Raw genomic sequence first — 18,646 nt, forward strand, 5'->3', positions numbered from 1 at the left:
CTGATTTATGTCAAGATGCTTTAGCAAAACAGAAGACTAAGTAATTGTTCAGTTAGTTTCACTAGCATACAGGTAGCTCACTGAATTTTTTTTTTTTTTTTTTTTTTTTTACTTTCAACATTTATGCATATATAGCAGGGGGTTTGTCCACCTACAGATTAGTCCTCAGCTTAATCCACTGCAAATCTGACCACAGATTTGACAGAGGGTCATCATATTTTAGTGTTTCACGTTCAATAGTTTATGCTTGGTAGTCTGAGGCTGTGTCCTAGGATATATAAGATAGGATAAATATACATATATATGAGACAATATCCTATATTCTGTACTACTCAGCATCAACTCAATATACATTTGTTTATTCACTATGTTTGTGATATGATAGTGCAAGTCCTTCCGAAGTAGCTAAGTATGCTGAAACGCACTGTAGCTGATAGTCTCATCTATGTGCACATTTCTAAGTAGGCTTGGGGGCTCATCCATCTGTTTGCTAGCTCTTGTTATTCATCAAAATGCTTTCTTAAAAATAAATTAATTTTTTGAATACTAATTTGGTGACTACCTCTTGCTAAAATTAAACCATATTTAACTTCATTTTCTCAATATTTCTCCATTTCTTTTGCTCAAGATATTGTTAAGACTATCATACCTTGATTCTATTCCAAATAAAGTCATTAGAATTAAGCTGACAGCTGTTAACTGCCCTGTAAACTTAGTAGATTTTAGCCCGCTCTAAAACTTCCCTAATAACCACTGCTGAACTACTTGGCTGTGTCAGCTAAAAGAATCCAAGCAATACATGTGTACAGGAACTGAATTACTTGCCGTAATTCAGGTAAGACAGATACATCATGTTTAATAGAAATTTGTTTGTATTCTAGTACAGCTGCAAGTGAGTTACTGCAAATGAGCTCATCAGCCCAGCATTTCCCACCATCAGCTGTAAAATAAAATTTGTAAAACCAAACAGATTGAAAACAGGAGGGGGAAAAAAAAAAAAATTGATCCCACATCATGGTTTAAACCGAGCCAGCAGCTAAGCACCATGCAGCCACTCATGCACTTTCACCCACCCAGTGGGATGGGGGAGAGAATCAGAGGAAGAAAAAAAAAAGTAAAACCCATGGGTTGAGATAAGAACCATTTAATAGGACAGAAAGGAAGAAAATAATAATGATAATAATAATACTAATAAAAGGATTGGAATATACAAAACAAGTGATGCACAATGCAATTGCTCACCACTCGCCAACCAATGCCCAGTTAGTTCCCAAGCAGCAATACACACCCCCCAGGCCAACTCCCCCCAGTTCATATACTGGGCATGACAACACATTGTATGGAATATCCCTTTGGCCAGTTTGGGTCAGCTGTCCTGGCTGTGTCCCCTCCCAACTTCTTGTGCCCCTCCAGCCTTCTTGCTGGCTGGACATGAGAAGCTGAAAAAAAATCCTTGACTTAGCCTAAATACTACTTAGCAGCAACTGAAAACATCAGTGTGTTATCAACATAATTCCCATACTGAATCAAAAACATAACACTACACCAGCTACTAGAAAGAAAATTAACTCTATCCCAGCCAAAACCAGGACATCCCATCACTGACCTTAATGAATATTCCAAAATACCGGTGGGAATGCTAACAATGTTGCTGTCGTAGTTTCTGCTAAAGCAAACAGAAGGTTGACTAGTCAGACTGGCAATTTTGATCTGCTAATTGTGATGCCCTGAAGCTTAAAACACTAAAAATAAACTTCCTTTTTGTTGAGCTGGTTAAAAGAAATAGCAACCCACGTGCATTTACAAAAATACTGTATCAAGAAGATTGACATCAGCAGACATGCAGATTTTTCTTCCCCTGGGCACCAAATTGCTGATGTATGTACATGCTCCCTTCTTGGCATAATTCATTTTCACTTTCTGCATGGTGGCACATTCTTGGAATAGCTGGTGTCAAAGCAAGCATGAATATGCAAGTGAAGGACACACTAGCTAGGATAAGACCAGAACTCCTTTATCTTGAACCCAATTTAAAATAGAATATTAGTTGCTTTTAAATATTCAGCTTAAAAAGACCCTAAATAAAATCAATAAAAAGAGCACATATAACATTAACATACCTTTGTTCTTCCATGTTATAGTCAAAATCAGATCAAATCACAAACATTAAAACCAGGGGTTTTATGCTTTTTCTGCCCTTTCTTGGAAAACAAGGCATAAGAAACAGCAAGCAGACTCCATCATCTCCAGAAAACACGTAACATGAATAAGAACAGAACAACTCTACAACTATAGGAGAAGCAGCTGTTCAACTACACCCTGATTGCCTAAATTGTCATTTACACAGGACAAGTTGTAACAGCTCCTTTAAACAGAGCACACTAAGCCATCTTTTTCTGAGATCTCTTCTTTTCATTTACTCTCTGACTAGCTCTCCTATGCATTTAAATGACCTGAGGTCCTCAGAACCCTGTAAGATGTTTCTCTTGCTACATTACTGATTCAAAGGAGGAGTATCACCCCTTTTTATTTGCCCCCTCCTTTTTTTTTTTATTTTACCAAAGCTGATTCATCCACACCAATCAAGAATATGATAAGGACACCCATGATATATTACAGTGTTGTTTCCCAGCTGGATGTACCTTAAATCTCAATTAGCAGGCAAGATAATTCCTAAAAACTATAGAATTCTATGACTGGAGCATCTATGAAAATCAGGAACCAAACAGACTACTAGTGAACTTCTTCAGGCAGCTGTGCCAAAATAACCATTAAAATCTCAGTCACTAATTAACAGCCACACACGAGTATCATAGGCAACTTGTGTCAGATTATGTTAAATCTCCTATTTTGGCAGAGGCACAAAAAACTGGGGATTAGCACCATGTCCTCTCTAAATCCAGGGGAAGAGCTTCCTTTCAATCCAAGGGGGAGCTACAGTACTGAGCATCAGTGAAAAATCAGTTTCACACTGCTCAACAAACAATTACTCTCAATGGTGTCACAGGGCTGACCTTATGCCAGTGAAAACATAGTTTGCTCCACAGATATGTAACTTAATTTTCAGAACTAGTTTTTCCCTTTCAGGTAGAACTGAAAACAGACATAGCAGTGAACCACATCTCAATTTGTTTTTATATTTTCAGCTAGGTTTGCTCTGAAAATTGCTGGATATCTCAGGGGTAGAGCTGGTCAAGACCTCTTCAGCAAAACATTTTAAAATTGGAAAATGCCATTTTCAAACTACAACATCCATTGGCTCTGACAAAACTATTATGTGGAAAGATTCATCCTGTCCCAGGTCAGAGAGAGACAAAGGCATGGTCAATAATAACCACAGACTGATAATTAGTGTTCAACTTCACTTCAAGTCTCAAGCTTAAAAAGCTTTGCTCAGTTCAGAACCACGATTTGAAACTCCTTTCTCCCACTCCCATCTGCTGCAAAGTTATTAATGTGCCATCAAGTTATTCTGCAGCATGAATCTCTGAAATCTAGAAATCTTCAAATTCATCTAAAAGTGGTTTAAGAACAGCTTGCAAATCTTAAAATTTGTATGCACAGCAAGGAAATCTTGAACATCTGTGCAGCCCTACAAATAAGACCAAAATCCTAATGTTCCCTAAAGACAGTCACCTGAGGCTTTGAAGATCTACCTACATTCTACTCCTTAAATTATAAATTCTTACAAATGGTCCATACTAGCTTATGTCCATACAAAAGCCCCATCTGAACTACTGGAACAGAATATAACATGCAAATACAGTGACCCCCTATACCCTGGCCACTTTCATAGCTTGTAGATCTCCGGGTAACAGTTCAGACTCAACCTCAGAGTAACAAACAAGGCTATGCACTAAACCCAGCTGTACTTCAAAGACCAAAGCGACATGCTATATTCATCCTACTGTGTACACAAAAGGGTGGGAGTGGACAGATGAAGACTTGATCCCATTTTGTTAATCAATGCTATGAAAAATGCCATACACAATTAAGTCCACTTTCCATGCAGACTCCTCTGTGTTTGTTCCTCTTTGCTTCACTACAGATCTGGGGCTTTAAATACACACTCTGTTAAATGAAACTAAATGTTAATAATAACCAGATCTGTGTGGAAGGTGACCAACAAGTGACTTGAGTAGCTTGACAATGAAAGCTCCAAAGACAGCATTTCTAGGACAGTCCCTTTACACTTGAGGTTATAGCCTCAAATCAGCGTTAGTGACATCTGTAATTACTTGCTTTTCTTAAGTACAGTTACATTTGAAACATACACACAAGCACGTTTAAATTGTTTCCAAAATGCTGGGTTTTTAAGACCAGTGGAAAAACCTCGAGTTTCTTCTTCCCTGACTCTCACATATAACTTTATAATCTTCACTCTCAAATTGATTTCTCCTTCACTTTCACCCGCTTTTCTTTGCTAATATTTCTTAATTTTACCAAGTTATTGACCAGCAACTTACTACTTAAGAGGAGATATAACTGTACTAGGAAATTGAATCCAAACACAGTAAAGCAAAAACTTACTGTCCAAATACAAAAACATACAAAGTAAGTGCAACAGTGTGAAAACATCCTTATCAACATTTCACAGATGAATACCGAGGCACAGTGGGATTAAACAATTTGTCCGACAAGTCTGTAGCACAAGCAGGAATAGAACCCAAATACTGCAAATACCAATCCAGTTCATTAATCATAAGTTAATAGAACATGTTGTACTGACGTTAGCCAGTATAAGAGAGGTTGAAGCAACCTTCAAGGTTGAGACAGTCATGGCATGACTGCTGCTGACTCACTCTGCAGCGAGATACTCCTCTGACTAGCTGGATTGAGCCACAGCAGTGTTGCCTCAAAAGCAAGCTACAGAAGAAGTACAGGCTCTGCTGATTAAACTTGCTCTAGGGTCCACCCACCAGTAACACGAGGCAATGCCCAATGAAAACATCTTCAAAATGCAAGCAATTTGTTGAGGAACAGAACTTACATAACTACAAAAATAATTAGACCTTAGAGAGTTTCTGTATTGACAGATTTCAACACTCAGTATGTAGATAGCTAAAGGTCATCAACCACACTTTACAGAAAGAGAAATGGAAATAAAAAGATAATATGATTCATCTGTTACATGCTATACAAGCTGAATTTAGGTCTGCAGCTTCTCCTATTTATAAAAACTAGCTTTCCAACAACATTGCAAGACTAGACAATACAGTGCCCCCAAAACTAAGCATTATGTATGCTAGAAAAGGAAAAAAAATACATTTCCCTGAAACTTGCATTCTCTAACATATACCCCAACGTTTATATACACATACATAGGTATGTATACAAACAAGAAATATACACACACGCGCCCCTTTACGTATACATACCAAAAAATCTAAACAGAATCTGCTGGACTGCAGAAGGGAGGAGTATGGAAAAACACTTTGATATGGTGCCAATAAGCACAACATAAGGAACCGTAGAGAACAGGCTACATCTTGGACACTTATCTCTACTTTTTTTTTTTTTTTTTTTTTTTTTTTTTTTTTTTTTTTTTTTTTTTTTTACACAATTATGGCAAGAATCGGCCCCTATGTAATCTGTACTCTGGGGAAGAAGCGTGGTCCGTCAGCTATTCCAAACCTTGGTAGAAACCCTAGGTGCTCTTCAGGGTGCTTATTGTGCAGTGGTATAACAGGCCTTTGCCTATAGACCAGAACAGATACATGACTCTCGGAGAAGAGAGAGTATTCCTAGCTAGTATAGTTTTCCTTAATGCTATTAGAAGGTTTCTAAATTCCTGTGTTTCTTAGTTCTAATGACAGGATAGATCTAAGTTCTGATGTCAAAAAAAACCCCAAACCCAAACAAACAAAAAGATCAGGGATTGTTTTCACAACAGATTGAATCTGTGACTAGAGCTCAATTAACTATGTACATTTTGCCAAGATTAATGGACATATACCTCTACAAGCCTCAGCAAACATTTGAGTAAGGTGGGAAAACAGATTAGCACAGAAACAGAATGAGATCCGATACTTTGTTTTTCATGCATACTTATTTGCAGGCTTGCTGGTGTTGTTCTTAGCTGTAAATATTAAACAAGTTATTAGAAGGTGGTCATAGCCTTCAGAAAGGTTATCATATTTATTATACAGTGTTAGCGTGTGAACTCCTACCTCCTGCTTTTGATAAACTTTTGTAAAGATGTTAGTTTTGAACAAGACTTCGCAAAAGACTTGTTTGAACAAGACTTGACAAAACTTGTCCCTCACCCTCCTCTAGTGTTACACACTAACATCCTAATGTGGTACTGCAGCAGGTTGGACCACTGGGTTCAAAGCTCATACCGCTTGGGAGTTCTTCCGTGTCCAAGGCAGGCAGGGTGCTGTAACTAAGGAAAGCCTCAGAGTAAACAGGTATCAGATCTGCTGCAACACCTGCATGCTCTAAATGTTGTGGAATACAGCTAAGATACAGGAGTGAGACTAAGAGCAAAGCAGACTTGGCAGGAAGGAAAAGGACTAACTTTTCAACTTGTCACTGAATAGAAAAAGCTAATTTAAAATAAGGAAGATAAACTATACAGCAGATCTGTTAAGATTTAGAAACCAAGAAGGAATTTAGTAGGCAAGCAGTAAAGATGATGAGTAGCTACAAATCTTTTTAAAGTTATTGCATGTTTAGGATGGATGACAGTGCTTGTCCTCAAATGGTGAGGGAATGTGAATATATTCCTTATACTCTTGAGTTTGGCACTGGCATGTTTCCAAATTCGTTTGCCCTGCCCACCTACCGAGACTGGCATGCTTACTTCCAAAAAGGCTTTTCCCACATTAATCACCATGGAAACCAGCAAAGCCTTCTGCTACATGTTCAGAGCCATTAAATAAATAAGTTCAATAATAAAAATAAAATTAATTAATGCCTGGAGACAGCGGGGTAAATACTAAAACACGCCAATTCAAGTAGAATGAGAAACAGGATGGAAAAATACATTTACGTGGGGGAAGGCCTAAAAGACGGCAACCCTCAGTTGCTCCCGGGTGTAGGTGAGGCGGCTAGATGTACCCACCGGGCGTTTCCACGGGAGATCAGATTCTAGGTACGCACCCAAGCCTGCGTGTGAAACAACGGGGGCTGGTCCAGTGCCAGCCCTGCTGTCTACGACCAGCCCCGAACTATCAGATGACTGGCTCAGGCAATTCGAGAAGAAAAACAACTCTAGCAGAAAGAATAATAAAAACAATTATTAGCAGGGAGGGTTGGGCGGCATCCCTCAATGCTGCAGTAATTACATCGGGTGCTACCACGCGTGCCGGCGTAAACGGCTCCACAGGGAGAATCGCCTGCCGAGCCTCCTCTTGGGCCACGTCTCGCACAAGGCCGCGCCGCCTGAGGAGCGCGGGCCTCGCCAGCCGCCCGCTTCGCCCTCTGCCCCGCCGGGCGCCGGGGCCTCCCCAGGCCCTCGCCGCGCTGGGGAGCCTTCCCCGCCGTCGGTGGGAAAGCACACGCCGGTGAGGAGCTTTCAGAAATCCACGCGGTGCTTGGGGTATGAAGAAGAAGAAAAAATCCGCACAAAAAAACCCGAGCGGTCTGGTCGCTTAAGAACCTTTTTCTGGGGGAAGAAAACGCAAACCAAAACCCAACCAAACAGGAATAAGCTCCCCCCCCAAAAAAACAGAGAGATCAAGTGTTTCCACCTTTGAGAGAAACGCCAGCGGCCAGACCCGCCTCAGTCCAACCCCTGCCGAGAGGGACGAGGTGACGGCCCGGCCCGGCCCGTCTGCCCATGGCCACAGGCACGGCGCGCGCGCCCCCCGCGCCGTTGACTCGGCTCCGTTTGAACCGGCCACGCTCGCGCTCAGCCAACAGGGCGCCGCGCTGGCCCCTGACGTCACGGGCGGCGGGAGCGGAGCGGGGCCGGGCCGGCCGCGCCGGGCGGGCAGGCGGCAGCTCCGCCACGGGCGGGCAGAGCTGTCAGCCGCGGGGCCGCCGGCGCTGCCGCCTCTGCTGCCCACGCGTATGTATACGTCGCCCAGGAAAATGAGGGTAAGCGCGTCGGGTGGGTCGCCGCCGCCGCGACCCCCGCCCACCCTGTGCGGGCACCGGGGGGGGGAAGGCGGGCGGCAGGGCAGAGCAGGGCAGAGCCCCGGGGTGGCGGCGGCGGCGACTCGGTGGTACCGAGGGGGGGAACACCCCGTGGCGGTCAAAGGGACGGGGTGGGGGGGGCTTCGCCTCCGAACTTGCCCTGCGGCGGAGCCCGCCCCGCCGGGGTCCCGCCGTGCGGGGGACGCCAGCGAGCGTCTCCCACCGCCGCCGGCGGCGGTGGAGCGGGAGTGCTGCGGAGGGGAGAGGAGGGCGAGAGGGGGCTGTCCACGGCCCCCGGGGTGGCCGACGACCGCCGCCGCCGGGAGGGCGCAGGGGGCGGCAGGTGCTGCCCCCGAGGAGCTGGTGGCGTGCGGCCGCGTGCGTGGAGTAGCGCGAGTTTCAGAGAAACGCGTGGGTGACAGGGGCCGAGGGGGCGGTGGCTGTCGACAGAGGTATTAACTGCCGCCCCCTCAGCGGTAGGGGCCCTTGGCTACGCTGGGGGGGGGCTGGAGCTGGCGCCGTAGGAAAGGGGCGCCGGTGGCAGCAGCCAGCCCCGCCGGGAGAGCCGGGGCTCGGCTCCCGGCCTTTGCAATCCGGCCAAGAGCAGTAGAGGCTGCTCCCGAAAAGGGTCTTTAAAAACAAAACCGATGCGACAGCGAACGTCTTACAGGAGTTTAAAACACTTGATGGCAAAACCGGCACGCGTTTCCTCCTAAAGCATCTTTTCAGTAGGTGCTCGGTTGGTGGTTAACTTCCCGTAAAACCCTGTGCAACTTCATATTATTAGCTTGACGTGCCCATCACAGCCCGTCCAGCCTGAGAAATGGCTTTCGGCTTCATTGCTATGGACCTTAAAAGGGAAAAAAAACAAATTGCTGGCGACTTACATAGTATGCATAGCAAAGCTGGCTGCTTCATCATATGCTCCGGTGATTTGTCAGATTGTTGTGTGCTGCAAAGCTTAGGCCTAACAGATAAATCTGTGAAATACTGAGTAACCTTAATGCATGTTTGTCCAGAATCGTCATTTTTCATTTCTTTTGATATGCCATTAGATACTGAATTTTCTGTTTTATTTGGCTCTGTCCTGAACTTCTGAAACTGAACTCCACTCCTTAGAGTAGTCTCCCTCCTAGTCGCTGTTAAACAGCTGCTGTATTTTAACTTCCCTTGTATCTGTGTCACGTATGAATACATAAAAGTCGTCTGGTTAAAGCCACAAAACAATTCTACTTATCAGCCTGACATATAAGTAAATCTGTCACCTTGATGAACAAGTATTGTTAATACTGATATGTTCTCCTTACCAATGTACCTAGCATTCATCTGAGCTTAAAAACAGAAAAATTTTTTGTATCCCAGGTTGTAAACATGAATGATCGCTTTGGAGAGTTTGAGAGGAAGAATGTGCCTTGCATTAGAAGAATACAAAGTAGTTTTTCTCTGCAGTTGTTTCAAGAGCTACCTAAAACCAAACCAAACAAACAAAACCCCACCAAAGCCCACACCTTATAGCATTTAAGGGTTTAGGTCTTTAGCAATTTTTCAAAAACTAGTTTAAGAGAGCACTTAGGCATAAGACATGAGTGCAGTTAGAAACAGCTGTCAGTTTAAAGGTATTGGTAATGGCCTAATCCTTTTTCCCTACCTAAGCGCTGTTCAGAGTGTGACAATATCACATTTGTTTCATAGATGTTAAGACAGCAGCTAAAGAGTTAACGCTGCCTTCTTTGCACTTTACCTTCTAAACAGTCTTAACTATCTCAGCAGCCCGGGGGGGAAACTGTTTTGATACTGCTGCAGAATAGTATTTTCAACCTTTACATAGAGTAGCAGGATGTTTTGTTTAGCCTTCTGCATATATTTAAGCTGTAGCCAGTTTAAAACAAACAAACAAAAAACCCCCACAGTTTACTCACAGTTGGTAACTACGGAATACTGATATAGCTTGTGGCCAAGGGGGGGGGGGGGGGGGGGGGGGTGGAAACCCCAAACCTTCGTGTGGCTTTTGTGTTGCAACAGCAGGTTTGTTTCCTTAGCAAAAATCTCCAAAGAGACTGTTATTCGAGTTGTCTATTAGAGTATATGTCACAGCATTCAGTTCCACCCAGTTCACGGTTTCATGTACAAAAAAAGGCAATTCTGCTCAGACAGTACATACCCTACTGTTGCCAGTGATGTATGTGTGCAGGAGAAGATGCACTACTGTCGAGACCTGGATTACATCTAGCTACAGAAGTGGTGAATGATTTATCATCACAAATCAAGTATTTTGGTCAAAGGTCCGACTTCAAAAAGAGGTACATTAAGGCACAGTATTTTTTGTTTGTTTGTTCAGTAAGGCACTGCTTCAGTATCTTTGAAATTCAGAAAGCATTTTGCATGTTCATCCCTGTGTAGTTTTATGCATAAAGAGCCAGGGGAAAACTGGGGAGAAAGGCGAAATCAAGTACAGTGAGGAAAATTTCTACAGCTTCTGCATCTACAGCCTTAGTGACATAGATTAAAGTAAATTTCAAACCCCAAAGCCAGCTTACAGATGTGTGACTGCTTGGATTCAGAACTTAGCTCGAATGCCCAGGCTGCGTTCAGTGAAATATGTAATTGTGTTTAATGTATGCCTCTGCAAAACCCACACATAAGACATCCTGAAAAAAAGCCTAACCCTTTCTCTTTTTTTTGCTGCTTCTGCAGGAAACTATGCCCCAGACGCCAATATTTTCCACCATGCTTGGTTCCAGTTGTAGTGGACAAGTGCAGCCAGATATGGGAGATAGATGTGTGGACCCTGTTTATCAGGATGGGAACCTTGTTTCTGGATCACTGGAGGCCTTGATAGAGCGCCTGGTGCCCACCATGGACTATTATCCAGATGTAAGTAGCTGCTGAAGGTTTTTTGTGGGTTTTTTTTTTTTTTTTTTTCCTTCCCATGGTTTTACTGCATTAGTATCTGGATTGGTGCTTCCTCAAGAAATTCTACCTCCATCTGATTCAAGATTAAGATGTAGGCTAAAGATGCATTTATTTTACTTGCAATATTCATTCACTAAAGATGTTGCTCAATGGGGATACTGTCCTTTCTGGTTTTAAATGAGAACACTTGTTAGAAAGATAAAGCCATGTTGAACCCAAATGGGTGCCTTAAGAACCAATTAAAAGCAGCATTAGCTACAGAATTTTCAACCCCTCTAAGCTGCTTTAGCTCTAATGCAGCCAAGATTAACTACTAACCAGCTCCTACCTAGGGAAGCAGACCTGAAATCAGCTCTAGTATTTTTTTTCCTTAATTTTCTATGCATCTCCTAGTTAGGCCATCGTAAAAAAACAAAAATAGATTTTAATTAAAATGCTCTCTTTCTCAAGACATTTTAATGGGCCAGCACTGTAATAATGTATATTCCTGAGCCTGAAAATGATTTTGCAACTGATTAAACATCCTCAGTGCAGTCCCCTGAAGTAAATACTACTTACAACTCCAAGGCTTGCAGTAAGATTCTGAACCTAGGATATTATTAAGAGATCACTTTATCTCTTAAAATTACCCTTGTATCAATTAATGAAAGATGTTATTTAAACAAGTTGCCAAAGATCAGAGAGGCTATATAGCATATATTCCATTTGAGCTCTGAAAAAGTGGCAGCTATGGCAGAAGCATCCCAGCTCTTTGTAAAGACTAACAAGGGGGCAGGAAATTGCAATCACTATTAACTTGTATGTTGAACTTAACGCCTGCAGTAGCAGGCTGTGCTGTATCTTCTTGTATGTTTCTCAGTCTAATTCATATAAAACTTGTTACTGTGGTTTCACATCAGTTATTATGAAGTCCCTCCAAGCTCCCACATATACACCACCCATCTTCACGATCACCATGCACATAAAAGGGACTCCCCATATGAGAGTTCAGTGGGTATAAGCAGCAGAATTGCCAGCAATCATCAGTGGAAGATTAAAAAAAGCAAACCCAGGGTGTTTTAACATTCCAGTTCAAAGGTAATCCTAAACCTTGCATTTAAATATGCCTTACAACTGTACTACCTTTGACAGATGCTGACTTAGTACCAAGTCCTTTATAAGACACAGAGGGATAACCATTGTTAGACATTAAATCTCCGTTCCCTCTCCCTGCCCCCAAATACATACTGTAGAACAGACACGCAGAAGAAAGCAGCGGGTAGAGCCGGTATGATGTACCAGTGGAATAGCTTTAGGCTGCTGTAGTTAAGCCTTCCAACGAGTCAGTTCCTTGTCTTTTGTGTGATACTAGAAAACAGGTACTTGCTGCTTGGATTTCTGGACTATAGCTAAGTTTTTTAAGGAGCTGCCAATGCACATCCCTTATTGTAACTTGTAACATAAGATCTATTTATAACACAGCTGCTCTGAAACTGGTTCCATAAAGTGAGCATTACTTAAGGGGTCTACAACTTATTTTGGAATGCTGTTAGTTTCCATGGTGCTATCCCATACCCCATGCAAGGGAGCATTGCAAACCAAGCAGTCACGGACCCCACCCTGGGAGGCTGCTGTTTAAATAGACAGCAAGCTGACAGCTGAGAGAGATACAACAGAAGCAATCAAGGGAACTCCAGGGATAGAGACATGGAAAACAGCATTAAACCAAATTCATCTCCTCTACAGCAGGACACATGCTTTTAGTTAAATCAGCTCACCCAATTTAGCTGAAAGGATTAATTATAAAGTGAGTAGATAAATAAGCTTTGAACAACATAAAGAAGGAGCTGTATTTGAGTCATCCTCAAATCCAAGTTTCCTGTTTCAGTTCAGTTGCACGTTTATACTTAATTTCATGCTCATTTCTATTTTTAGTTGCCACAGAGGGTTAGAGTGATAGCCATTTATGCTGGTATCCTGTCAGAAGAGGAGCCAATACTGTATGTTCAAGAGAAAGGTATAAACACCTCTCAGTCACATGTCTCTGGCTATACATGCAAAGGCAGGCAGCAAGGCATCACCAATTAATTCGCACCACGAGAAGCTATTGGTAACCTTAGCAGAGATTACCTTAGTTTCAGAGTGACATATCTGTAAGTTGCAGTATTCATCCAAATTTTTTGATTAGTCCATCTGAGCACCATACTTGGAAGGCATTCCCACCTGTGTGGACATTAAGCTAAAAGATCACAGTAACCTTCCAGACAGAAAAAAAAGGGCATGGGGGAAAAAACAAACACAGAGTATCTTTCTATGCTGGTTACAGAGGCAAAACAAAAATGTATTTGCCATGTTGGCAGAACACGAGACAGGCAAGGGAGGACGGGAAAGATAAGGGCCTACATTTGTGTACTGCTCTTTTGAGGCTTGTTTGTGTACAGGGACTTGTTCAGCACATAGAAAAATGTATACTCATGAGACAGAAGAGTTCGGGAGGTTAGGAATGGAATGTACCAGTCTGCAACCCCTTGTGCCCAAGCAAGAAAACGTTTCAAGAAAATATTTCACAAACAAGAAGTTCCAGAATGAGCAGTGAGAGCACAAAGAAAATATTTTTCTTTCTTTTTTTCCTGCTCAAGAAGACATCAGTGCATTCTTGGGTCACAGATTAACAATTCCTTCTTTAGGCTTGTGTGCTCACACTTTTTTTTTTTTTTTTTAGCTATAATTCAGATCATCTCTTAGCAACAACTTTGGGCACTAAAGGAATCTGGCTTCTTATTCCCTTGTAAAGCACAAGCCCCTTTTGTATCAGCTTACGTTGTTCCAAGTGCAGAAAGGACTTTTTTTTTTTGCCTCTTCTCCCAAATACCTGTCACTTTTGTAGGATAAATGGAGCTTAACTTTCAATCTCATAGCTTATGGAAGCATTTTTTTAGTCATTCTTTGTCAAACCAGCTAGCTTCATAGCTAAATTTCCTTCTCCAAACCATCAGCTTCATGATTAGGGGACTGCCTATGAGATAGTGTAGGTTTTTACACTGTTATAACATTTAGCCTATATAGGTATAGTAGTGCAGGTGCATCAAATCACAGAAATCCTTGATCTAGATAAGGCATGTGACATTAGTATGAAATATTTCCTATTCCAAACAACTGTGTTCCTAAGCCCCAAGACCTACTGCTAAGCTGAAATGTATGGCTTAGTTCAGCCTGAATTTTCTTTATTAGATAGGGAGTGGCTGTTAGCAGAGAGGCAAGGAGATGGGCGTCAATATTGCTGTCAAACCTAGGATTATTAATTTGGTTCTTAGTTGCAGTTACTCCTTGTCTATGCCAGCATAAGCAACAAAAGTATGAACCCCCCACCCCCAGTTAGATACCAATATATTGTAAACCAGCGTATCTTGATTGACCATAATGGAACAATTTTGTTTTCCAAAGTAGTGAACCTAGTTCCAGTTAAGTGACTTAAAAAATTGAATAAAAATACAGCAGATGGGTTCCAGAAGTAATAATAATTTGTTTCTAAAACCTAGTAGTCCAGTGTTGTCTGGAAAAGCACTGCGTCGGTCCAGTACAGATATTACTGATTAGAGACACATCAGCAACCCTAAAATGGAAAGTACGCACTTCTATGGCCATGTATCTTCCTGCATCTTGCCAGTTCAGCACTTTTTTGATCATCATATAAAACATATCAAAGAAACCAAATAAAAGCACAGGTCATCTGGGTCACACTTTTCTTGCAGTATAACAATAGGGAAATGATACTTTGAGTAGGCCTTTCTCAGAGTCACTCTGGATAAACACTGTCCCACATCACACAACTTCCACCAAGGAGACCAGCGCTAGAATTGGTACAAGAAACAAAATTATATCTTTCCTTAAAAGAATGTGTTCCAGCTTATCAGAGCAAAGGTCACTTGCAGGGCAGTGTGGCTTAAGTTGTGGTTCCCTGCTACTTACATGTACAGGCATCTTTCAGACAGGCTTCTAAACTCCCAAAACAAGAATGTGGTGAAGGGATGAAAGCATCAAAAGTCTGTAATTTTTTTTTTTTTTTAATTCCTCATCTCTCTCAAATGCAAAATATGATAAAAGTGAGGGCTGCTTCATGTTTCCAGAACAAAAATTTTCACACAACCAGTGACAGCTGACACACCCAACAGCTAAATTCCTTTCCCAGGTAGTCCAGACTCACAGTTTTAAGTTCAGAGACAACACCGATAGAAATGAATGCAGAAGTTGGCTACGAAAAAAATAACAGAGGATAACCAGGCATAGTTTAAAACATAAACAACCCCAACCTCCCCCCCCCCCCCCCAAAAAAAAAATCTCACAACCCAACACTATTCTTTCTCTTGTTTTCATTCCAAATGGGGAGTGTAACAGTTTAGGGATCGTTCCCACATACATAAGAATAAAAGATGTGATATGTTGTCCCATAACACAACCAAGTCCCCTTTTGTGAATCAGGTTAGCTCTTCAGCCTAATTTTAGTGTCCATAACACACTGCATACCCTACTATAGATTTTCATAAAGCTTCTCCAAAGCTGACACAATGCCATCAACTGTTTCTAGATGTAGGCATAAGAACTACATTGAATTTCTTTCTTAAATTAATGAACTTCAATTTTTTGTCATTGTAACTGTAAAAATAAACTCTCAAATTCTGGAAAAGGACATAAACAAAATACCAAACAGAAGCCCAGTTTCTTAAATTTTCCCAATGTACACTTGTGGGGGATGTTTGCAACCACGCCATCAAGAATGGAGGCCACGCTGTCAGTGTCCTGTCACTGCCCTGGCCACCTGCTTGAAGTCACCAAGAGCCTGATTGTTAGGTGGCCCCAGCTGTCCATCTTCTGTAGGCATCAGTGGAAGCACTACTCAAGAACCTGATCCAAAATGTCCATCCAGCCAACCCTTCTCCTCCTCTCTTCCTCTATTCATAAACAATAGAGGAGGCAAAGACTATGGATTAACTCCAGTTCTGATTGTAGAGAATTAATGCTACTCCTAATTTAATACATGAACCCCAGTGCTAGTAAGATCTTCAAATCAGAATGAGCATTTTAAAAGCCTCGGCTGTATCACACTCCACTCTTTCCCTAGCTTCCTCCACAAGCTCAGGACAGAGTTGGATGTTTAATAGATATATGCTTAATCTATTATACTGTTCACTTACTCCCAGAACACTGTGACTTTTAGTTAGTTTTATTTTGTTAAAAAAAAAAAATTCCTTTTCTCCCTTCTGATATTTGGAAGTTTTTAGCGCTAAATTTATATTATAGGGCACACTGAGTACTGAAGAAGTGGAAACATTTTTCATTAATAGCACATTTTATTGTGGTTAGAGATAAACCCCATAATTTTTTTTAAGTCCTAAAGATACCATTATTGTTTAACTACAAGTGTGTTTTAGAGACTGCAAGCAGCAGAATTTGGTAGCTGATAGCAGAGATGCCACATTTTAGACAGGTGGTCTTAAGTTTTTAGAGGTCTCAATTTACTTGCCGGTCCAAGGTGGTATATGTGCACATTGACTATTTATATGCACACTTAGCTGTGGCCTGCCAAATCACATTTCTAAAAACACGGTGCAAAGTAACAGTATATACTGCAAACATAATGAATGTTTATTGAAATCCATTGTCAAGGAGATCCCCTACAATTTCCTAACTCCAAATTTTGTCAGAAAGCCTAAAGGAAAAACAGAAGTGCTTATGAGGTGCTACTGCCATTACTCAGGAAATTACATTCAAATACAAAGCCAAATTTCAAACACTGAAGCAAGACTAGGGCATGAAGGCATTCTCACTTCAACTGAACTGTCCAGAGTATGATTCAGGATACACTGCAATACAGCTTTTAAAATACAAATGGAGAGGCTATTTCTAATGAGAAATAATAATTGTTGGCATTTATTAGCAGCATTCATACTCAAAAGACTCTGAAACAGGCCCCAAATAAGTAAAGTCAAGCTTAAAACTAAATTATTGTCATATGGCCACAATCCTTGTGTCAGTGATTGTGGGAAAAAGGAAGAAAAAACCCTCATACATGAAGAAATTACAGCTGTGGTTTGGAATACACATGAAGCAGTTTTCTGCAGCTCAATGAAAAACAATCACTCTTAAAGAAACAAAGCAGCAGAAATAGTGGTGTTCAAGAGGCATAACACTGGACGTACTTCATTTGTCTTTTTGGCGAGTGATGACTAGTTGGGCATATTAAGTTTGGTATTTTAAAGGGAAATAATTTGGGAATCTGAAAACACCACAGTTAACAGCCTTGAAGCCTACAACATTTCCTTTTTACAGAGCTAGAAAAAGGACCACCATGTCTCTGGAGACAGGAAGAATTATAAAAAGTTTAAGTGAAGGAAAGTTACATTTGTAGTTTATGGAATAGTTTTTCCAGGGAAGATGGATTATTTCTGTTAAAGTTATACAACTCGGGGGTTTTTTTATTTTTTTTCTCTCTGCTTCCACAGAGGACTTATATCTTCACTTTCCTATTGAGTTCACGAGTCTTCATTCACCCACACGAGCTCCTGGCTAAAGTGGGGCAGATCTGCATTAAACAGAAGCAGCAGCTAGAAACGGGGACTGAGGCAGAAAAGGTAAACAAACCATTATGTCCTTCAGTTAGCTGTGCTACTGTCCTTTATTTCCCATTCTCTTTCTCATTGTAAAGCTAAATAGATTGATAAAGAATAAATTGAAATTGTAATTGGCATATGTTACTGGATGCACTTTTATTTAGGTCTTTTTCCTTGAAGGTACTGTTGCTTCTTTGCTAGCCACAAACATAGGTTATGTACTATCTTACCAGTCGGATACAGCAGCTGGAAATATAACTTTGCTCATGAGCTACAGGTTGGTGCTGTGCACTGGAGCTATGTGTATCTGCCATGAAACCTGCCCCGTATGTCGCTTTGCACTTTCAGGCTTTCACCTTTCTTGAATCTGATTCCCTCTTCTCCAGTCACCCTCATCATCCTATTAGAGTTGAGTGCTCTGCTGCAGGTTATTGGTGGGGTGTTTTAACTTGATGTAACAGTAAATCAGAAAGTTACTTCTCACGAAAATTAAGGGATGCACTACTTAAAATGGTAGCCTGTGCTGACACATGTGACTGTGCAGTTTTACTACAACCGATTAAACCAAACTGGATCATTTTACGGTATGCACTTAAACCCATCTAAGTCTCACCATTATGGAAAGTGTGTACTGAATGGCTTTTGACTGAAATTGAAGTACCAGAACAGTGCAAGATGGGACGCACATAAGAGCTACAGAAGCAAGGATGAAATCAGCAAGTATTTAAAGACCTAAATTGTTCAAATCCTGGGCACGTTTTGGATCCATTATTCTATGGTGAGAAGTTACATGCTCACTTTCCTGATCTTCAGCATGTTGATAGACCCATTTTGTTTTCTCTTTCGCGTATCACAACTGAGTGGAGAGCATAAAAGGTAACCCTGTGGTTTGGCAAAACAGAGCTTTTGACAGCAATACTGACCTAAGGGCTTCTTTCTCCCCTACTATTCCTAGGGCGCAGTCTCATGTCACAAAATTACTCCACAGGAAAAACCAGCCACTTAATGCAAACTGGCTTTCATCCAGGTCAGTCCCCTGATCTACTCGCCCAATAGCTATGTAA

General features: G+C 41.5%; 1 protein-coding gene across 3 annotated transcripts in view; it reads left to right on the plus strand.

Moving 5' to 3' along the window:
• Positions 1-18,646, plus strand: part of RASGEF1A (RasGEF domain family member 1A) — a 175,091-nt gene that overhangs the window by 138,362 nt on the left and 18,083 nt on the right. The window contains exons 1-3 of one of the 3 annotated variants that reach the window (XM_052799287.1): positions 7,921-8,043; positions 10,777-10,956; positions 17,475-17,603. In XM_052799287.1, coding sequence (XP_052655247.1) covers positions 8,017-8,043; positions 10,777-10,956; positions 17,475-17,603 — 336 coding nt within the window. In that variant the 5' untranslated portion in view covers positions 7,921-8,016. Of the gene's footprint in view, positions 1-7,920; positions 8,044-10,776; positions 10,957-17,474; positions 17,604-18,646 lie in introns of those variants that run through there. The other 2 variants (XM_052799286.1, XM_052799289.1) reach the window with 2 other exon arrangements.

The sequence above is a fragment of the Harpia harpyja genome, chromosome 10 (genome assembly GCF_026419915.1).
Source record: "Harpia harpyja isolate bHarHar1 chromosome 10, bHarHar1 primary haplotype, whole genome shotgun sequence".
Taxonomy (NCBI): Eukaryota; Metazoa; Chordata; class Aves; order Accipitriformes; family Accipitridae; genus Harpia; species Harpia harpyja.